The sequence below is a fragment of the Podarcis bocagei genome (genome assembly GCF_964188305.1).
Source record: "Podarcis bocagei genome assembly, chromosome: 2".
NCBI classification, from domain to species: domain Eukaryota; kingdom Metazoa; phylum Chordata; class Lepidosauria; order Squamata; family Lacertidae; genus Podarcis; species Podarcis bocagei.
The window spans coordinates 14,007,376-14,030,548 of NC_138126.1; the positions used below are offsets into that span (position 1 = coordinate 14,007,376).

Below are 23,173 nucleotides of genomic sequence, written 5' to 3' on the forward strand. Positions count from 1 at the left end.
GATGATAGCTCCATTGATGTCAGTGAGCTTATTCTGTATAAAACAACCCATTGCTTTGTAGACCTCAGATCTCCAGAGGAGGAAATAAGGGGATTTGTGTCAGGGAACAGCTTCCAAACCCTGCTGCCAATGCATTCTCCTCCTAGCTACACTTGCTATTCGCAGTTCATTGGCTTCTGGATCAGTGCCTTAATCTTTTGTAGATTCTGTATATCAGAGCATAGCCACTGAGGTGTCCCCAGATGTTGGTGTCCAGTTCCCATCAGCTTCAGCCAGCAGGGATGACAGTCAAGGATGATGGAAGCTGTAATCTGGACCTCATCACCTGGACTCTGCTGCCCTATATCCTTCCCATTGAAACAACCGAGAAAATAAATTTTGTATGCTATAGATTTATCCTGGTCTGGTGCATGCAATGTCTTTTGTTTTGCAGCTGCATGATTTGTGCTTGTATAGTGGTGGCCATTGGCTATAAACAATAAAATTTATAGATACAGTAGATTGAACTGCAAAAAATAAGTAATAAAATAATAAAACGATTATTATTATTTTTTTTGGTCCTCACTCCCAAATGGTGTGTGTGCTTTTGGTTATATTGTGCTTTTGGTTATATTGGGGGTGGGGGGTGGAGAAGTATGAAGGCCAAAACCGCTCCCCTCCTCTGCTAAATGGATGCAGGAGACCAGAGGCAATGAATGAAAAAGCAGGGAAAGACAAACCCTCCAAGTGCCACTATTTTCCAGGGATGTCCCTGATTTAGAGAAGCTGTCCTGGTTTCTGATTTGATCCCAGAATGTCTCGCTTTTCCTTAGGGTCTCCCTATTTTCATTGAAGAAATGCTGGAGGGAATGGAGTTATCCAACCCACGGGCCCTCTGAAGGCAATCCTGTATAGGAAAGTTTTTTAGGAAGGAAGTCTAAACAGAGTTAAATTTGTGAAAATTAGGATAAAATTGTATATTCGTGTTGAAAAATTAATAAAAAATATTTTTTTAAAAAGGAAAGTTTTTTTTAAATGTTTAATGTTTTATTATGTTTTTATACATGTTGGAAACTTCCCAGAGTGGCTGGGGCAACGTAATAAGATGTGTGGTGTATAAATAGTAAAATTATAGTTATGGAATGGGATGTCCCTATTTTCATCAGAGAAATGTTGGAGGGTTTGGAAAGGTCGGTTGCTGGAGCTAAGTGATTGCATGATCCCAACCAGCAGAGCTGGGAACTGGACTGCCTCCTCCATTCGGGCTGCAGGCATAGCTGTCAACCTTCCCTTTTTTTTGCGGGAAATTCCCTTATTCCAGAGCCATTTCCCGCTGCTATCCCGGATTGTTAGATATCCTGTAGACTGTCCCCGGGACAGGAGAGGCTGCTGGTCCTTTTTTTCCGAGTCTGCTGATCCCTTATTTTGAAATCTGAACATTGACGGCTATGGCTGCAGGGTGGCATCGTCCCAGCTTTCTGGAAATGTTTGCTGATAAGGAAACCAGTGACTGCACATCGGATCACAAGGAGACTTATTTGTGCAACATTCTGGATGGCATATAAGATGCCAGGTAGATTCCAACGATACAATAAATTTTGAGGGACAGCGCAAGGGGGCGCATCCAGCCTCGCAGCCTCCCAGGGCCCAACCCACAGCCAGCGAGCTCCGATGCTCAGAGAGGCAGGAAACGGGGCCAGCCAGGGGGACTCGAGAGCGGCTGCACTTTCCTGTCCCCCGCCGAGGAGACCGGAGGAGCAGCGGCCCGTGGCCGGGCGAGTTTCCCCGGAGAGGAGCCGGATTCCGGTGCAGGGACGGAGCGAGGAGTCCGAGGTGCAGGAGGGGGAGAGCACGTGCGCCTGGCAGGATCAGGCCCCGAGTGGAGCCAGAGGCTGCAGGGCGCCCCCCACCCGGGCAGGAAGGGGAAGGGGCGCAGCTGAGGGGCAGGGCATCTGCAGGAGGGCGCAGGGGCAAACATCTCTGGCTCAGGCTGGCACGGACCCTGCCGGAGACCCTGGGGAGCTGCTCCCTTCAGTCCTGAGCTCAAGGGGCAGAATGAGGGGTCCAAGGCAGCTGCTGCTTCGCGGTGGACGATGCATATAGTCGCTCACGGATCAGCGGCGTACCTGGGGCTTTTGCCGCCCCTCTCCCTGTCCCTCATCAGGGAGCCCCGTCCTCTTCCACGGTCCTCCCCACGGGGGAGAGGGAAGGGGAGGCAGGGGGGGAGAAGGAAGAGCAGTGCAGCAGGGAGGTGTCCCTCTCACCCTGCAGCCCCCTGACACCCTTTGCAAGCCTCCACTACTGCCCCCCTTCCTCTGCCAGTGCCATTGATAAATCTATCGCCCTTATTTGTGAATTGGTCTGATCGCCTTTGAAAGCTCTCTTTGCCACCACCATCACCGCATCTTCTGGCAATGATGTCAATCAGATTTATTTAGCAAGGAAATGGCTTCTTTTGTCTTCCCCAAATCAAGATACACTGTGCCTACACATGGAGGTTCTGTTGATCTGTCACGGCTAATAAAACAGCTAATAGATCTATTTCCCGGAGAAGGCACCTGATCTTTTCCTTTTTTTAAAAAAATAATATTTATTAGAGTTTCAGATAATACAAAAAACAAAAAAGAGTAAAAAGAAAAAAAGAAAAAATTCAACCTTTACCATCCAGATTTTCAATAACCTTTTTCCAGAACTTCCCCTCGCCTCCCCTTCTTGTATTCCATGCCCAAATATTTGTTCAACAAGTTCTTATCCCTAAATTTTTACCTTACTTTGTTATTATATTTAATTCAATTTACATAACAACTTTAACTTATTTACCTCAATCATTTATGCTTAAAAAACTTTTTCTAAGGTTGACCCAATTCCCCTTCCACGAATTCCCCATTTTTATACTAATAACAACACAAAAATAAAAAAAGAAAGTAAAAAAGTCCAACGCCCTTTGGATTTCCAAACCCCATCCTCCCTTCCCCGGATTCGATCCCCAGATCTTAGTCCATTAATATCTACTGTCAGCCTGGCAACCTCACGTCTGAGGCCCTTAAATCTCTCTCAGTCCCTCTCTGCCGGTTTCTTTGTAAGTCCTTTATATTTAACACCAAGTCTCGGAGTGGCACTATCCCTATAATGCCCATGTTCCTTCCAGCCAGGCCTCTATATTTAAAGGTGGAGCTCAAATTCTATTTCTTAATCTTTTTAAGTCCAGATAGTCCAAAAGCTCCAACTTTCACCTTGATCAAATTAGTGGTCCATAAATCTTCAGATCCCCACAAAAGGAGATCTTTCCGTTCCTCATTTTTAAGTTCATACCAAATTTTCCTCATCCAGTCCTTATCTTCTTTTATATCCATCTTGACCGGCCTCCGACTCTCCTTTGCTTTCTGCAACATTGCAGCCCCTCCTTCCCGCTCCTCCTGTTCAGCAGATATCTCTTTCTCCACTTCCTCAATTTTCTCAAATTTCTTTTCTTGTTCAGCTGCCTGGGTTTTGTACCTCCAGTCCTTTTCCAGCTCCATAGATACATTTGCTGTTGACTTCAAAGTTATAGCGGCTGTAGACAAAACATGACCTTGCTCATGCAACTTTCGCAGCTTTCCCAAGAGAAAGGCAACCTCATCCAGGTCAGCTAGTATTTTCCGACCTATTTCCATTCTTGTAATGTCCCTGAACCCCCCTCTAGAGGGATTCTGGTTGTTCAGTATTCCTTTCACTTTCAACCCAAAAGTCCAGTTAATTTATTTCAGATCTTCTTTGTTTTCAACAACTTGTAACTATATTGTATCTAATATAAAAGGCAAGAACATCAGAAACAAAGTTCTCTATTTTTTCCGACTTTGACAGCTGGTTTGACAGCTGTCTAAATCTTCTGTGTCTCCTCAGCAGGCTCCTCTCGTGGATCACTCCCGGTCCCGGGAGGGATGGCACTTTAACTCAAAAAAATAGCTCCTATCCTCCAGCACAATTACTTATAGAATCAATCCGTGGAATTAATAACTTTCATCCAATAAGGAAAAGGCTCTTCTCTCGACCTTAGTTGTCAAATCCTTGCTTTAAATCGTTTACAATGGGGGGGGGGGAGACAGACTTCCTCTTTGCACCTCCCCCGCTCGTGTCTAATCCAAAAAAAATTTTTAGTCCAATTTCCAAATTTACTCACGGGTTGTTGCTTTTAGTTTTAGTCCAAATTTTCAGAAAAAGAAGTCAGCGCTCTCCGACGAATGGCATGCGGCTTCGCTCGGCAGGGGAAGCAGAAGACTCACAGCACAGCACCGCGCCGCGCCGCTCCCCGTCCCCCGCTCCGCAGCCTTTAAAAAGGCTCCTTCACGGGTCGGGGGGACGCAAATGGTGCCCGCCGAGTCACCAGGTTCACGGGCTTCTGCGCCCGTGTTTTTTGAGGGTCCCCGCGTCGCCGGCGCGGCAGGACCCGATCCCCGCTGAGCAGATTCCCTCCGGAACTCGGAGAGAATCCACCATTCGGCGATGGCGCCAACCCGGAAGTCCGGCACTGTGGGTACACATGCCTACACATGGAGGCTCTGTTGATCTGTCACGGCTAATAAAACAGCTAATAGATCTATTTCCCGGAGAAGGCACCTGATCTTTTCCGAAGCTGTCAAAGCTAGTGACCTCTTGTGCCTGCGTGTAAATCAGTGAGACAGGCTTAAGCCTGTTTCATTCATTGTTTTATTTCCACCTTCCTCAGTAAGGCTGCAGAGTTTTCAGATGAAGGCTGAGGGTTGAAGTGGGTGACAGTTTAGAGAATGCAGAGGAAAGGAGGATTCTTAAGATGTGTGGCATATGGAAATGAATTAATGATAATAAAAACGTTGAAGACAGTATTGTAAAAGACTGAGGAAGGCGAAATTGAAATTAGCTATTCATGTTCAGATTATTACTCATTTCATTTCTATACTGCTTCATATTTCTAAATTTTTTATAATAAATTTTATTAAAATTTTCACAATATCTCCAATCATACAATTTTCCAAATCATATATTTTGACTTTTTGAACCTCCCTCAGCTCCTCTGACAATCATCCATAATTAAATTTCTACCTTCACATTCCTTAATTATAGTATCGCCTTCAAGTAAAATCTTTCTATCCTCGTTTACATTCTTGCAATATTCCTTATTTTTTTCACAAAGCTTCTTTAAAACACACTAGTCTTGTTTGTTCCTCACATACACTCTTCAAATATTCTCTGAATTTTCCCCAGTCCTCTAGGAACTTGTGGTCTCTTTGAAGTCTGATTTTTCCAGTTAATTTATCTAGTTCTGCGTAATCTGTTAGTTTTTTTCTCCATTCTTCCAAAGTCGGTAATTCTTCTTGTTTCCATTTTTGGGCCATCAATGTTCTCGCTGCTGTTATTGCATACTGAAAGAGTTTACAGTCCCTCTTATTTATTTCATTTCTAGTTATTCCCAGTAGGAAGGTTTCTGGTTTCTTTACAAAGCTATATTTCAGCATTTTCTTTAACTCATTATATATCATTTCCCAGAGCCCCTTCACTTTCTTACACTCCCACCACATATGAATAAAAGTACCCTCTTTCTCTTTACATTTCCAACATTTGTTACAGGTTTTATACATTTTTGCCAATTTAACTGGTGTTATATACCATCTGTATACCATTTTCATACCATTTTCTTTTAACATAGTACATGCTGTAAACTTCAGATTTTCATTCCATATTTTTTGCCAGTCTTCCATATCAATACTATACCCTAAATCTCTGGCCCAGTGAATCATTACAGATTTAACTTCCTCATCCATCGTGTGCCATTCCAATAATATTTTATACATTTTTGAGATTATCTTACAATCATTGTTAACAGTTTCCGTTTGAAATTTCGAATCCTTTTCTTTATACCCTTTTTCTTTCACATCCTTTTTAAACATATCATTTATCTGGTAGTAGTGCAGCCAATCAAATACATGTTCTTTTACTTGCTCGTATGGCTTCAATCTCCATTTCTCTCCTTTTACCACTAAATCTCCGTAAGTAATCCAATTACTCCTCAGATTAATTTTCTTGACTCCCATAACCTCTAATGGGGGTAACCAGTGTGGAACCCCCATTTCTAATAGATTTTTATATCTGTCCCATACTTCAATTAACGATTTCCGGAAGATATGGTTTTCAAACGATTTATAACCTTTTTTCTTCTCTTGCCATAGATACGCATGCCACCCAAATCTGTTATCTGCTTCATATTTTTAAGAAAAAAAATCTAATTAGTAATTAGAGAGAAATCTCATTGCAGTTTGTGTCCATAGGATGTTGAGAACATTAACTCTGTAGATCCAGGAGTTCTCTCCTCCTGATAGTCTCAGATTTGATTCTTCTTTCTGATAGAGCAGGAGGAACGAAACATTTATGGGCTTAAAGCTGCATTGATTCTGGAGGCCACATTCCAGTGAGCTTTGTGGCCAATGTATGCACATGCATGCGCACACAGAAAAGATATGCAGACCATAAAGTCACATGCACATACGCCAGAGGTGCTGCACACACTCACCAGACATGCCATCTAGCATACATACAAGTCTTGCAAACACAAACAACATGTTTAGACCTTCCAACCCCAGTGCTGGGGTGGAGGAGAAATAAGAGCACAAGAAGACTCTGCTGAATTAGCAAGGAGATCTGTGAAAAAAGTCCCTTCTGATTGTTCTTTAGAAATCCTCTTTAAAGAGCAGCCAGAGGGATCATTTATTTTCCTTTTGCCCCATTTCAGCACTGTGCTGGTTTGTGCTGAAATTGGAGTTGAAAAGATCTCTTTAAGGGCCCCTTAGGCATCTTTCTCTCCAGGACAGACAGAGATCTTCATCCTATGATCAGATCAGGAGATGGAAACGGCAGGGACTAGCAGGACACACCCTGAGGCTTGGCAAACCATATGCAGCCAATGGAATGCCAGTTAGAATGTCTTCAGTCAAGAGAGTCTGTGACCATCAAATATAAAATATTTTGGAGTGGGTTGTTTGATTTTGTTGGCCAATGTTCCTTTTGTCTGTTTGCTTGTTTCTTAGACTGTGCAGATACCATACATTTAAAGCATGTGGCTTCCCCCAGAGAACCACAGGACCTGTAGTTTATTGCTAGACTTCTCAACACCCCTAACAAACTGCAGCTGGCAGGATTTCTTGGGTGAAGCCATGTACTTTAAATGTTAGGTGGGTCTGTTGCAGCCTTAATCATATACAAAGATCTGTTGCTGCCTTTCCAACATGCTAGAAGTTGCAGCCAGGATCAGCATTCCCTGTCCACTGAACATGCTCAGTCCTCTCACTGGGTTGTTTTTGGATTTCCTTCCACTGCCTTGGTCCCCCCCCCCAAAAAATATTATTTGTACTTCCATAAACCTTGATGTTTCCCCCAGTCTTTGAATAACTTCCCCTCATCCCTGGGTGGAGTCATTTGGGTGACATAATGATTGTCATTCACAGCCTGAACATCAGAAATAGAAAGAGTAATAATATATTTCAAAAACTGGCTAATGGTTAAAAAATGGGCTTTTGTTTTTATTCTTGGGTTTTATTTTACTTTGTGTCTAATTCTTTTCCAGCAGGGTGGTGTAAAAATGGAAGAGCAGGGACCCAGGAGACCCATTCAAAGGGAAAGACTGGAGTGCAAAGGAAGGAAACCTCCTGCCGGCCAAGTTGGGACCATCAGGGATCTTCTGCCTCGGGCAGATTTATGTCAGATTAAGCAGGAGCCAGAGGAGGGGCAGCCGCAGCAGCACTGGGAGGCCCAGAAGCAGGATTTCCTGAAGACGATGCAGCCCCCTCGTTCAGGGTGGGAAACCCCACAGGCTCCCAGTCCTCCCCACTCCGGGGATGGTGTCCTCTCCTTCAGGGGAGCTGCGGATGCCAGTCGGTGGCCAAGTGGGAGAGTAGGGGGAGCAGACCAGACCCTGCTCCCAGACACTGAGGGGCTTCTGGGAAAGGTAAGTGCCCTCCTTCTTGTAAAGAAGCTGGTAAAATGCGGTCTTGACTTTGCTACCACTCAGTGGATTTGTAACTGGCTGACTGACCGAACCCAAAGGGTGCTCATCAATGGTTCCTCTTCATCCTGGAGAAGAGTGACTAGTGGGGTGCCACAGGGTTCTGTCTTGGGCCTGGTCTTATTCAACATCTTTATCAACGACTTAGATGATGGACTCAAGGGCATCCTGATCAAATTTGCAGATGACACCAAACTGGGAGGGGTGGCTAACACCCCAGAGGACAGGATCACACTTCAAAACGACCTTGACAGATTGGAGAACTGGGCCAAAACAAAGATGAATTTTAACAGGGAGAAATGTAAAGTATTGCACTTGGGCAAAAAAAATGAGAGGCACAAATACAAGATGGGTGACACCTGGCTTGAGAGCAGTACATGTGAAAAGGATCTAGGAGTCTTGGTTGACCACAAACTTGACATGAGCCAACAGTGTGACGTGGCAGCTAAAAAAGCCAATGCAATTCTGGGCTGCATCAATAGGAGTATAGCATCTAGATCAAGGGAAGTAATAGTGCCACTGTATTCTGCTCTGGTCAGACCTCACCTGGAGTACTGTGTCCAGTTCTGGGCGCCACAGTTCAAGAAGGACACTGACAAACTGGAACATGTCCAGAGGAGGGCAACCAAAATGGTCAAAGGCCTGGAAACGATGCCTTATGAGGAACGGCTAAGGGAGCTGGGCATGTTTAGCCTGGAGAAGAGGAGGTTAAGGGGTGATATGATAGCCATGTTCAAATATATAAAAGGATGTCAGATAGAGGAGGGAGAAAGGTTGTTTTCTGCTGCTCCAGAGAAGCGGACACGGAGCAATGGATCCAAACTGCAGGAAAGAAGATTCCACCTAAACATTAGGAAGAACTTCCTGACAGTAAGAGCTGTTCGACAGTGGAATTTGCTGCCAAGGAGTGTGGTGGAGTCTCCTACTTTGGAGGTCTTTAAGCAGAGGCTTGACAACCATATGTCACGAGTGCTCTGATGGTTTTCCTGCTTGGCAGGGGGTTGGACTCAATGGCCCTTGTGGTCTCTTCCAACTCTATGATTCTATGATTCCTCTCACCTGGGTTTCCGGCACCTGGAGGTCACAGGTCCAGTGCCTCTAGACATGGAGGTTCTGCTTAGCTTTGGTGGTGAATATTCCTCCTCCCTGCACTTTCTCTCTAATCCACTTTAAAAAGGTTTCCTAGATCAAACCTTACATGGCAGGTTTGCGATCATATCTCCTGCTATTCTTACTTTATCTAAACAGCTGCAGGTGACTCTGAGTTTTATCAGAGCAGAAGCTGTGTCAGAAGAGGTGACCTTCCACCAACCCCCGTTTTCCTCCTCTAAATTGCCTCCATTTCCAAAATGCTCTTTTCTCCCCACTGAGGTAAAAATCTTGGCACGTCTTGCAGCCTCAGCAATCCCACGTGTAGTCGCATTAAATAAGACTGGCCCATCTTGCAAGGTTGTTGCAAGATCTATTAAGATAATGGCCAGGTTCAGATGACTGAATCACAGCCTGAAAAGCTGGGTTAAAAATAGGAACAGTTTTTAATGCATTGCTGCAGCAAAGTTACGCTAAAATCTAAGTTGACCCAAGATTAAAACAAAAAACTATAGCCGCCACCGCATTCTCCTGGCCCCCACAACCAGAATGCATCACTCCAGGAAGGACTCCCACCCAACCTTTAGTGAGAGAGGGGAAAAGAGAAGGACTCTAAATGGGTAGTTGCACAAATTTACCAACTGTGGTCCTGCACTGGCAGCAAGGCTAACAAACGGGAGCTGGGAACGTGCTTGTCCCATATCTCCCTGCATCTGCCTCCTGACCTAATTGTCCCAGCTTATCTCATGATTTGGCTGGCCCTGAGGGTGAACTGTGATGAAACCAGACACTCTCTTATGAGCCATAACTAACAAACTTTCCATTTGCCCAAACCAGGGAACTACAGCTGCCAGCTTTGGAACAAGCTGGGATATTAAGCTAAATTCAAACTGTGCTTGGTGAAAACAGGAAACTCTGGCTGATCAGTGGCTTTGTGGTTTGACTGTTCCCACTGTAAAAATAGTAAAAATAGGAAGCCCTGTTGCGTTCAAAGGGGCTGTTTGGACAGAGTCTCTGATCAGCATGCGTAGCAGGACAGGCTTAAAAAGGTAAAGGACCCCTGACCATTAGGTCTAGTTGTCACCGACTCTGGGGTTGTGGTACTCATCTCACTTTATTGGCCGAGGGAGCCGGCATACACCTTCCGGGTCATGTGGCCAGCATGACTAAGCCACTTCTGGCAAACCATAGCAGCGCACGGGAATGCCGTTTACCTTCCCGCCGGAGCGGTACCTATTTATCTACTTGCACTTTGACGTGCTTTTGAACTGCTAGGTTGGCAGGAGCAGGGACCGAGCAACGGAAGCTCACCTCACCCGGTCGCGGGGATTCGAACCGCCAACCTTCTTATTGGCAAGTCCTAGGCTGTGTGGTTTAACCCACAGCGCCACCCGCGTCCCAGGACAGGCTTAGGAAGCTATTATTATTATTATTATTATTATTTGCATCCTGCCTATCTGACTGGGTTGCCTCTGCCCATCTGGGTAGCTTCCAACAAAATAAAAACCATCAAAAATTTCCTTGTAAAAGGCTGCCTTCGGAAGTCTTCCATTTTGTAGAAATGGCCTTCGGTTTTAAAGAATTGCCCTCTTTTCGGAATCATGTGGTGTAAACATGTATGTTGTCCTCTAGGTCCAAACACACAGAGACTCACACATAGTAGGAACAAGCAGTGCTTTAAAGTGCTTATCTTGCAAACTCGCCATTTAAGTTGTTTACTCCTGACCGAAGTTCCTGTTTCCCAAAAGGACAGGAGGGGGAGCAGAGGAGGAAACGGATGGGTTTGAAGGCTCTTTCTGCCTCTCTCCCCTGAGAAACAAGAGCAAAGGGTTTTTGCAGCGCAGGAGGACATCGGAGGAGGCAGTGAGGGCAGAGGGAGCAGTGGGCGGATCCACCGCCTCTCCCAGGGGGTCCAGATGCAAGCAAGGGGCTTCCTTCTTCTCCATGCAAGGGCCACCCATGTATTCAGAGCAGTCCTTTGCAGATTAACTCTTAACTTCCAAGGGATCTACTCTCAGGCCACTAATGTGCATACCATGCCAGCCTTAGGAAGGGTGGTGGGACAGGCAGGTGAAAGGAATTGCCAAAGGTGTTTGAAAATGGGTGGGGGCTCTTGGGAAGGGGATGCCCAATTGGGGCTTCTTCAGGGGCAGCAGAATGTCTTGGGCAGGAGAATCCCTGCAGGGGCTCTCAGACTCCCTTGGCTTCTTCTTCTTCCCTCCCTCCCAGGAAGCTGCAACTTGCTCTGAATTCTGCGCTCCTCGGAAAGCTGAACCTGCAAACCTAGCTGAGACTGAACCTGCAACCCTGGCCAGGATGGAAGGAGGAAGATGGACGGTTGACCTGGTCAGGCTGTCTCCCGCATCCCTCCCCACAACCTCTGAGCATTCCCTCCCAGGACCCTTGGAGAAATCTGGTGAGTTCCAGGGGAGAGGAGATGGGGACAGGGATAGAGGGATGGTGGCGGGAGAAAGCGGAATAGATGGAGAGGAGACAAATGGAAGGAAGTTCCTGACAGGAAGAAGGAACGGGTGAGGCCTTCTCCGGAGCAGCTCTTTTTTTTTTATAAATTTTTTATTGGTTTTACAAAAAAATTTTAAGACAATACAAACATATAAAAAGACATACAAACACGTATAATTTCATAACCTTTTTTTTCATAAACCGTGTTTCTCAGACTTCCCCATACCTCCCCTTTCTGCATCCCAATGTCCAAAAGTTTTTAGCAACTCTAAATATATCTGTCAATCCTCTGTCCTCTTAGTCTTTCCTTCAACCTAGTCTTATATCGCTGTAACCCTTTCTTACTCAAACCTCGACATTCTAACATTCATCAAGTTTATAATAGTCCTTAAGGTAGATTTTGAATTTCTTCCATTCTTCTTCCGCCGTCTCCTTTCCCTGATCGCGGATTCTGCCAGTCATCTCAGCTAATGTCATATAGTCCATCACTTTCATCTGCCATTCTTCCAGGGTGGGTAAATCTTGTGTCTTCCAATACTTTGCGATGAGTATTCTTGCTGCTGTTGTAGCATACATAAAGAAAGTTCTGTCCTTCTTTGACACCAATTGGCCGACAATGCCCAAGAGAAAGGCCTCTGGTTTTTTAGAGAAAGTACATTTAAGTATCTTTTTCATTTCATTGTATATCATTTCCCAGAAAGCCTTAATCTTCGGGCATGTCCACCAAAGGTGATAGAAAGTACCTTCAGTTTCTTTACATTTCCAACACTTATTATCAGGCAAATGATAGATTTTTGCTAGCTTGACTGGGGTCATGTACCACCTGTATATCATTTTCATAATGTTTTCCTTTAAGGCATTACATGCCGTGAATTTAATACCGGTGTTCCACAACCATTCCCAGTCAGCAAACATAATGTTATGACCAATGTCCTGTGCCCACTTAATCATAGCCGATTTAACTGTTTCATCTTGTGTATTCCATTTCAGCAGCAAATTAACTCCGGAGCAGCTCTTTGTTTCTTGAATCCTTTTCCTAAAGTAGTGGGGACAGATTTTCTTCCTCCAGGCTTTGAAACCTTAGGTGTTATTTCCATGGCAGGAATAATTGATGATAATGATGTTGCACACCAATCCTGAACAATGGGTGAAGGGGAATGGAAATGTTTCCCATAATTATTTATAATTAATGTATTTAAATGGTTTCTATTACCTTTATTTTTTATAGACAGAGTCAGAATGATACATTCCACCAGCATCAAAACACAATAAATGCATGCACCTCCCCAGTTTGGTGGGCTTAAGGGACAAAGGACCAGTTATCATGATACACGATTCCTGTGGCTGGAGGCTCTACACTTAGGATTGGGCATATAAAGTCCAAGAGTGTCTGGTATTATAAGCAAATTGTGTAAACTTGCCAATCTTACAGACTGGGGTTGTTTGTGAGAGTGAGTGAGTGGGATAATAATTTTAGCGCCCCTTGGTTCTCCCGCACAGACACGAGACAACTCCAGTAGTAATTATCTCAGGTTTATTCCTCAAACTCACAAATCACTGTGGAGCTCAGTCTTCGGCCTCTTCATCCCAGCTTGCAGTTGCCGAGTCCTCCAGCAAAGAAGCCCCCACTTTCACTTTCTTTTCCCCTCTTCTTGCAGATTCTCTCGAGCCTACGATTTTTTGGACAGGCTATTTCCAGGGTCTCTGTGTCAGACCTCAAACTGGAGCTAACAGTCTATGCCCCGCCCCGGCACCCCCTCTTCCTGCTCTTTGTTCTTTGCTCCTGCTGCAGCTTGGCTGCTCCTCCCCTGCTTCTCATTCCAACTGAATCACATCTCTTGCGTTCTCAGGCTCTGTCAGCAGAGGCACGAGAGGCTTGAGATTCACGGAGCTGACACCCTGTAATTTTGTCCGTCCCTAAGCTTGCATGGAGATACTGTGGTACAACCTTGGTGCAAATTTGAAAATAAGTACACAAAGCCAACAAAGAGACTCAGAGGTTTATAGTGGCACCAGCTTTCCTGGTCAAGAGTCCACTAAGTCCCACAGAAGCTTAGGCAATAATACATTTATCAGCCTTTAAGGGCTGCAAAGATGAATCAACAGAAGCATAGTTCATCTATGGACTTCCATCCTACAGGAGACAGTGATGGCCAGCAACTTGGATAGCTTGAAAAAAAGGATAAGACTGACGTCTCTGCTCTGCCCTCGCGGTCCTAGGCAATAATGCTTCTTAATACTAGTTTCTGGAAAGCACAGGAAGGCAGAGAAAACTCTTGTGCTCCAATCCTGCTTGCCGGTTTCCCACAGGCATCTGGTTGGCCTCTGTGAGAAGAGGATGCTGGACTAGGTGGGCCTTTGCCTGATCCAGAAGGCTCTTCTTAGGTTCCAATATAGTGCAATATTTTTACAGTTACATATAGCACTTCAGTTTTACTGATTTCACAATGGAGACACTGTTACTTTAGTCTGTGATCATTCACTTGAGAAAGAGAAATAGAGATGTGTCTAATAAACCAGTTCCAGCATAGATCTGTATTATAAAATGAAGATGCCTTAGTAAGTGTGAATGGAGTGATCATGTATTGCTCTTGCCATTATCTTGCCATTATTAGCTTTCGTAAAATTTGGAACCTCTAGAGGATAGTGGAGAATGAAGGTGTTACAATGAGAGAAGGTGCAGACTGGGATTGACAGTTGTTCAGTTCCATTTTTGTCTTTCTTGAAAGTCTAACAGGATTCTCTTTCCTCCCAGACTCCCAAACAGGTGAGGAAGATGAAAGTCAGAATTCTATGGAGCCACCTGTGAATTTATGCGAAAGAACAAAGAAATTGAGGATACAACAACAAACTCACAAAGGAAAGAAACGATTTGAATGTACGGAATGTGGAAAGAGCTTCAGTCGAAGTGGAAAACTTAGAATACACCAACAAACTCACACAGGGGAGAAAACATTTAAATGTATTGAATGTGGAAAGAGCTTCAGTCGAAATGATGCACTAAGAATACACCAACGAACTCACACGGGAGAGAAACGATTTAAATGTATTGAATGTGGAAAGAGCTTCATTCAGAATGGACACCTTAGAATACATCAACGAACTCATACGGGGGAGAAACCATTTAAATGTATTGAATGTGGAAAGTGCTTCAGTCAAAGTGGAGATCTTAGAATACATCAACGAACTCACACAGGAGAAAAACCATTTAAATGTGTGGACTGTGGAAAGAGCTTCAGTCGAAGTGGCACACTTAAAAGTCATCAGCGAAGTCATACAGGAGAGAAACCATTTAAATGTATGGAGTGCGTTAAGAGCTTCAGTCAAAGTAGACTCCTTAGAAGGCATCAGCTAATTCATACGGGAGAGAAACGATTTAAATGTATTGAATGTGGAAAGAGCTTCATTCAGAATGGACACCTTAGAATACATCAACAAACTCACACGGGGGAGAAACCATTTAAATGTATTGAATGTGGAAAGAGCTTCATTCAGAATGGACACCTTAGAATACATCAACGAACTCACACAGGAGAAAAACCATTTAAATGTATGCAGTGTGGAAAGAGCTTCAGTCATAACGGAGCACTTAAAGTACATGAACAAATTCACACTGGGGAGAAACCATTTAAATGTATTGAATGTGGAAATAGCTTCAGTGAAAGTGGAGCATTTAGAATACATCAACGAACTCATACGGGGGAGAAACCATTTAAATGTATTGAATGTGGAAAGTGCTTCAGTCAAAGTGGGAAACTTAGAAGACATCAACGAACGCACATGGAAGAGAAACCATTTAAATGTATTGAATGTGGAAAGAGCTTCAGTCAAAGTGGAGATCTTAGAATACATCAACGAACTCACACAGGAGAAAAACCATTTAAATGTGTGGACTGTGGAAAGAGCTTCAGTCAAAGTAGACTCCTTAGAAGGCATCAGCTAATTCATACGGGAGAGAAACGATTTAAATGTATTGAATGTGGAAAGAGCTTCATTCAGAATGGACACCTTAGAATACATCAACGAACTCACACAGGAGAAAAACCATTTAAATGTATGCAGTGTGGAAAGAGCTTCAGTCATAACGGAGCACTTAAAGTACATGAACAAATTCATACGGGGGAGAAACCATTTAAATGTATTGAATGTGGAAAGAGCTTCGGTGAAAGTGGGAAACTTAGAAGACATCAACGAACGCACATGGAAGAGAAACCATTTAAATGTATTGAATGTGGAAAGAGCTTCAGTCAAAGTGGAGATCTTAGAATACATCAACGAACTCACACAGGAGAAAAACCATTTAAATGTATTGAATGTGGAAAGAGCTTCAGTCGTAGTGAAACAGTTAGAAGACATCAACGAACTCACACGGGGGAGAAACCATTTAAATGTATTGAATGTGGAAATAGCTTCAGTCGTACTGAAACACTTAGAATACATCAACGAACTCATTTCATAGAATCATAGAATCATAGAGGTGGAAGAGACCACAAGGGCCATCGAGTCCAACGCCCTGCCAAGCAGGAAACACCATCAGAGCACTCCTGACATATGGTTGTCAAGCCTCTGCTTAAAGACCTCCAAAGAAGGAGACTCCACCACACTCCTTGGCAGCAAATTCCACTGTCGAACAGCTCTTACTGTCAGGAAGTTCTTCCTAATGTTTAGGTGAAATCTTCTTTCTTGTAGTTTGGCTCCATTGCTCCGTGTCCGCTTCTCTGGAGCAGCAGAAAACAACCTTTCTCCCTCCTCTATGTGACATCCTTTTATATATTTGAACATGGCTATCATATCACCCCTTAACCTCCTCTTTTCCAGGCTAAACATGCCCAGCTCCCTTAGCCGTTCCTCATAAGGCATCGTTTCCAGGCCTTTGACCATTTTGGTTGCCCTCCTCTGGACACGTTCCAGTTTGTCAGTGTCCTTCTTGAATTGTGGTGCCCAGAACTGGACACAGTACTCCAGGTGAGGTCTGACCAGAGCAGAATACAGTGGCACTATTACTTCCCTTGATCTAGATGCTATACTCCTATTGATGCATCCCAGAATTGCATTGGCTTTTTTAGCTGCCGCGTCACACTGTTGGCTCATGTCAAGATTGTGGTCAACCAAGACTCCTAGATCCTTTTCACATGTACTGCTCTCAAGCCGGGTGTCACCCATCTTGTATTTGTGCCTCTCATTTTTTTTGCTCAAGTGCAATACTTTACATTTTTCCCTGTTAAAATTCATCTTGTTTGTTTTTGCCCAGTTCTCTAATTTGTCAAGGTCGTTTTGAAGTGTGATCCTGTCCTCTGGGGTGTTAGCCACCCCTCCCAGTTTGGTGTCATCTGCAAATTTGATCAGAATGCCCTTGAGTCCATCATCCAAGTCGTTGATAAAGATGTTGAATAAGACCAGGCCCAAGACAGAACCCTGTGGCACCCCACTAGTCACTCTTCTCCAGGATGAAGAGGAACCATTGATGAGCACCCTTTGGGTTCGGTCAGTCAGGCAGTTACAAATCCACTGAGTGGTAGCATAGTCAAGACCGCATCTTACCAGCTTCTTTACAAGAATATCATGGGGCACCTTGTCAAATGCCTTGCTGAAATCAAGGTAGGCTACATCCACTGCGTTCCCTTCATCTACCAGGCTTGTAATTCTGTCAAAAAACGAGATCAGGTTAGTCTGACATGACTTATTTTTCAGAAATCCATGCTGACTATTGGTAATCACAGCATTCCTTTCTAGGTGCTCACAGACTGTTTGCTTAATGATCTGCTCCAGAATCTTCCCTGCTATTGATGTCAGACTGACTGGGCGGTAATTATTTGGGTCCTCTCTTTTCCCCTTTTTGAAAATAGGGACAACATTTGCCCTCCTCCAGTCTGCCGGGACTTCGCCTGTTCTCCAGGAATTCTCAAAGATGACTGCCAGTGGTTCTGAGATCACATTTGCCAGTTCTTTTAATACTCTTGGATGCAGTTCATCTGGCCCTGGAGACTTGAATACATCTAAACTAGCCAAGTATTCTTGTACTATCTCCTTAGTTATTCTGGGCTGTGTTTCCTTTGCTGAATCATTTGCTCCAAATTCTTCAGGTCGGGCATTGTTTTCTTTATCGGAGAAGACTGAGGCAAAGAAGGCATTGAGGAGTTCAGCCCTTTCTGTGTCCCCTGTTTGCATTTCACCATCTTCTCCTCTGAGTGACCCCACTGTTTCTTTGTTTTTCCATTTGCTACGAACATACCCATAAAAGCCTTTTTTGTTGCTTTTAACCTCTCTAGCAAACCTGAGTTCATTCTGTGCTTTAGCTTTTCTGACTTTGTGTCTACACGTGCTGGCTATTTGTTTGAATTCCTCTTTGGTGGTTTCCCCCCTTTTCCATTTTTTGTACACATCCTTTTTTAATCTTAATTCAGTTAAAAGTTCTTTAGATAGCCACCCTGGCTTCTTTAAGCACCTTCCATGTTTCCGTCTCATTGGTATTGCCTGACGTTGTGCTTTTACTATCTCCCTCTTAACAAACTCCCAGCCATCATGAACTCCCTTTCCTTTTAGTATTACTGTCCATGGGATCTCACCCAGCACTTCCCTAAGTTTTATGAAGTCGGTTTTCTTAAAGTCAAGAAATTGAGTCCTAGAATGCTGCTTGGCTGCTCCTTTCCACTGTATAGTAAACTTCAGAAGAGCATGATCACTCGCGCCTAATGATCCTTCCACTTCTACCCCACTAACCAGGTCATCAACATTGGTTAGGACCAGATCTAAAATGGATGTTCCTCTTGTTGCTTCTCCCACTTTCTGGACAATGAAGTTGTCTGCAAGGCCAGTGAGGAATCTGTTTGACCTTAAGCTCTTGGCTGAGTTTGACATCCAACAAATATCCGGGTAATTGAAGTCCCCCATTACTACTATCTCCCTTCCTTTTGCATGCTTGGCCATCTGTTCCAGGAAGGCATCATCTATGTCCTCCGTTTGGCTTGGGGATCTATAGTAAACTCCCACAATGAGATCTCTGTTATTCTTCTCTCCCTTAATTTTGACCCAAATGTTCTCACTTTGGCTTTGAGCTTCTAAATCTTGGATCTCTTCACAGGTATACACATCCCTGACATATAACGCCACTCCTCCTCCTTTCTTGTCTGGTCTGTTTCTCTGAAATAGATTGCATCCCCCCATTATTACATTCCAATCGTGGGACTTATCCCACCAGGTTTCAGTGATGCCTATTATGTCATATTTAGTTTGCTGTACCAAGAGCTCAAGCTCATCTTGTTTATTTCCCATGCTTTGTGCATTAGTGTACAGACACTGAAGTCCATTAATCATTCCCCCGTGTCTCTTATTTAAGGATTTTTTCCTCCCACCACTAGGTCTGCGTGCTGTTTGCTCCATTTGGTCTATGACATTTGGATGATCATCTTCATCGATTGATAGACTCCTACCTTCAGGAGCACTGTCCCCCTCCCCCACATTAGTCAGTTTAAAGCCCTCCTGATGAGGTTTCTGAGATTTTTGGCAAAAACATTTCTCCCAACCGTTGTGAGGTGCAACCCATCGCTTGCCAGAAGTCCATCTTCAAGAAACTGCAGTCCGTGATCTAAGAATCCAAACTGTTCCTGTTTACACCATTTGCGAAGCCAGCTGTTCACTTCCACTATTTCCCCCTCTCTCCCTGGGCCACGTCGTTCAACTGGGAGGACAGACGAGATGACAATTTGTGCATTTAGTTGCTTCAATTTCCTGCCGAGAGCCTCGTAGTCTCTTTTGATCTTCTGGAGGCTATTGCTTGCAGTGTCATTGGTTCCCACATGAACCAAGAGGAAGGGGTATTTGTCAGTGGGTTTTATGATTCCTTGCAGTCGTTCAGTTACATCTTGGATCTTAGCCCCGGGGAGACAGCACACTTCCCGAGACATCTTGTCAGGCCCACAGATCACTGCTTAAATGTATGCAGTGTGGAAAGAGCTTCAGTCATAACGGAGCACATAAAGTACATGAACAAATTAACACGGGGGAGAAACCATTTAAATGTATTGAATGTGGAAAGTGCTTCAGTCGATATGAAATCCTTAGAATACATCAAAGAACTCACACTGGGGAGAAACCATTTAAATGTATTGAATGTGGAAAGAGCTTCAGTGAAAGTAGAACACTTAGAATACACCAACGAACTCACACGGGAGAGAAACCATTTAAATGTGTGGATTGTGGAAAGAGCTTCAGTCGAAGTGGCACACTTAAAAGTCATCAGCGAAGTCATACAGGAGAGAAACCATTTAAATGTATGGAGTGCGGTAAGAGCTTCAGTCAAAGTGGACACCTTAGAAGACATCAGCTAACTCACACACAATGTGTTCGCGGCACGTGGGATCACGGCCCCCCTCGCCCGCCTCCGGCCCGCTCCCCTCCCCCTGCGCGCTGCCCTAGCCGTGCGGGTCTCCTCCCCCTGCGCCGCCATCCCCTTTCCACATCCTAGGAGCCGCAGTCCGCCTTCCGCCCCCGGGCCGCGGCTCCCAGCCCGGGCTGGCCTCCGCCTCCTGGGACGCGCGCCCACCCCCGCGGCCCCCCAAACTTCGGAGCAACTCTCCAGACGCTTCTCCCCCGCCTCGGTCTCCCTCCTTTCCACTTCTCTTCCCCCCTTCCTTCCCTCTTTCTTTCTCTTTCTCTCCCACCCGCCTTTCCTTCTATTAACGTTCCTTTCCCCTTCCCACGTAGAACAGTCCCTGCAAATAAAAACCTAGCATATTTGGAAGAGGGATGCTAGCCTAACCATTACCTTCTATGCTGTTACTATTTTTTTTTTTTTTTTTTACATAAGTAAAAAGTGACCTTTCCCCATCTGGCATGGTGGTGTGCCTCGAGATTTTTTTCATGAAACAACTGTGCCTTTGCCCAAAAAAGGTTGGGAAACACTGCACTACTTACACCAAGAAACTCATAAAGGGGGAAATCAGATGTAAATGCATGGAATGATGTTTTAGTTTTTGTACTTAAATTTGTATACACATATGTATGTATTAAAGTAATGAAGGTCATATATACTAAATGTACAAAATAAGTGGCAACTTTTTGCTAGATAAACAGGGAGGGAGTGTGAATCTGGAATGCTCAAGGTGTGTGTTGAATCTGTTTAGTTTTCAGGTCTGCCTTTCACTGCCAAAATGATGGGCTGCCTTTGTCTTGTAGATCAGTATTCCAGGCGCTCATTACTTGAACTTTGCATAACCCATTGAAGACCTTTTTACTGATAGCATTTTCCAGCTGAATGAAAGGTCCCTGTGTTAAATGTTCATTTGGTATTGCTTTTGAAACTCATCTCCTTTTTTCTGTGCTCTTGTATACCTGTGTAGAGCTGTTTTTATTAAATATTTTCTGCATTGGCTTTTGACCTGTGGAAGGTGACCAGTGAGGGTGTTTTTTGTGTTCCTTAGTTCACAGAAATGTTTTAAAGGAATGTGAAAGAATTAGGGCTAAGGGAGGTTAGTGAAAGGGACTGAGGAGTGGGAGACTGATTTGTTGTGAATGTGGGAGGTGGAGAGGGAGAGAAGAGAAAGCTCCGTTATTTGGTCAGGGCTGTGGCTAAAGGCCTTGGTCCAGCTTTTCTGGGAATTGTAGTCTCAGGATGTCCAATTGTAGTTGGCTGAGGAGGCTCAGAAACTTCTGAGAGGTTCCTCCCAGAACTACAGTTCCCAGAGTTCCTAGGAAGTGAAGATGGCTGTGAAGTCTCTGGACAGGGGTCAGCAACCTAAGGGCCACGGGCTGGTTCCGGCCCGAATGGGTTCTGGATCCGGCCCATGGAAGGTCCAGAAATTGCATCATGGTTCTGATTCATATAGTTTGGGCTGCACCATTCTTCTCTCTCTTTTTCTCTTCCTGACGGCGGCGCCTCCTCCCTCCCTTCTGGCTTCTCCCTGCCCTGCGGAGGAAGGGGGCTAGCCTATGATTGGTGCCAGCAGCATTGTTTCCCTCTGATTGGTTGCAGAGTTCTTTCCTCCTCCCTCCCTCCTCCTAGAGCCGAGAGGAAAGGGCCTGGGCTTTGTTTGTGCCAGCATGGTTGCTCGACAGCCGCCATTTAAGGCAGCCCCTCTCCAGCCCTCAACTGGCTCACTGCTCCTGCCGCCGCAGCGAGTGGTTCCGTTCTGAGACACCCTCCCCGGGTTCTGGGGTGTATGAAGCCTTGTTTACCTGTTTTTAACTCCGCTACCGAAAGCGTCTCCCCCTCCAGGACAGGAGAGCGGAGAACACGCGTCTTGCAGAAGGAACCGCTCGCTGCATTCGGTAGCGGAGTTATAAACAGGGAATCAAGGCTTCGCACACCCCAGAACCCCGGGAGGGTGTCTCAGAACGGAATAGATATGCTGCAGTGCAGAACTGGGACCTTCAGAACTTTATTGTTTTTTTGTTTAATCTTTGGATCGTGTAGTAACGAAAGAATGTGCACTCATACTCCGTCCCGCGGCGAGGTTTGAGGACAGTGATCTGGCCCTCGACTTTAAAAGGTTGCTGAGCCCTGTCTCTGGGGGTGCAAAAAAGAATTTGGAAGTGTTTGTTTTCATTCTTGGGGGCCATGCTATTTGGCAACCCTCTCTTTTTCAAGAGCTAACTTCAGGGCTATGAGAGCCTAAGGAAAAGCCTTTTGTTTGTTTTTAATAAAAAAAACCCTTCAAAATGTGACAAATGTTTGTGGGGGCTCCATCTGTTGTTGCTGCTGAGGGGGCCCTGGATCTCACCCCCAAATGTCTGCCATGATGGTAGCAGGATGGGAGAAGTCAAGTGCCCAGAATCAAAAAGGAAAAGTATTTTCTGCATCTTTCTTGAACGAAATGTATATGTCTGAAACCTCAGACAAAGCTCATGTTGACAGCATAGAAGCTGTTGTTCAGTAACCAAGTAATGTCATATTTATCACTGCTGATAAATATGTCCTAAATAAACAACCATATATATTTGCCTTCTGGAAGGTGGGGCACGATGCTGAGGGAATCTGTATTATATCTGGAGGAGAGAAGGCGGAAGGGGGGGGGGGAGCCCAGTGCACCCAGAAGACGCCAGTTGTTGGTTATAGTTGCATCTATACAAAGTGCATAGCCTTTGCCCCTCCATAAAGAAATGGGGAGCAGACAAGAGCTGGAATAGCTGACCAGAAGGAAATGTAACCTGGGAACTTCATGTTGCTCCCCAGCTCCCTGACCCCAAGAAAAGACTCCTCCAGGGAGGCAGGTGAGCATCACAGCTAAACCCCACATTATGCTCTCCAGCAGCTAATCGCTCAGAACAGGGCTTTTTTCATTCAGTTCTTTGTGTTGGGGGGCGGTTACCTTCCCTTCTTCCCTTGCAATCATGACAAAAATGAAACCTGCACGGCAATGCTTTCAGCCCCAGAAGAGGAGCTCCCCTTGGTGTCAAGGAAGGGGTCCAAGGGAGCATCTGGAGCCCTGCCTTCCCTTCTGTCGCTGGGCCCTTCCCCTCCTCTCTCTGCCATCCCAGGGCCACTCTTGACTCCCCAGCAGGAGACTGGATCTGTCTGTGATGGTGAGATGTCCTGGCTGGTTGAAGGACCACTTCCTGTTTCCTGGAGCTCCATCCTTCTTTCTCATGCAAGGTGGAGTCATGAAGCAGATGAAGGCTCAGCACACCTAAGGG

General features: G+C 44.9%; 2 protein-coding genes across 8 annotated transcripts in view; both read left to right on the plus strand.

Annotated features, from left to right (window-relative positions):
* LOC308580430 (uncharacterized protein) overlaps positions 1–23,173 on the plus strand; it is an 80,690-nt gene that overhangs the window by 35,861 nt on the left and 21,656 nt on the right. For 2 of the 7 annotated variants that reach the window (XM_081182039.1, XM_081182038.1), the window contains exon 2: positions 7,553–7,933. In XM_081182039.1, coding sequence (XP_081038165.1) covers positions 7,568–7,933 — 366 coding nt within the window. In that variant the 5' untranslated portion in view covers positions 7,553–7,567. Of the gene's footprint in view, positions 1–1,580; positions 1,813–7,552; positions 7,934–11,308; positions 11,496–23,173 lie in introns of those variants that run through there. The other 5 variants (XM_081182036.1, XM_081182041.1, XM_081182037.1 and 2 more) reach the window with 5 other exon arrangements.
* LOC308581171 (uncharacterized protein) lies at positions 18,596–20,912 on the plus strand. The gene has a single exon (XM_081183690.1). It carries the CDS (start codon positions 19,479–19,481, stop codon positions 20,004–20,006), a length of 528 nt encoding a protein of 175 aa, XP_081039816.1. The 5' UTR covers positions 18,596–19,478; the 3' UTR covers positions 20,007–20,912.

Bases quoted from the DNA above. Each gene is read 5' to 3' on its own strand.
- LOC308581171 (XM_081183690.1), top strand. From the start codon at position 19,479: ATGCAGTGTGGAAAGAGCTTCAGTCATAACGGAGCACATAAAGTACAT.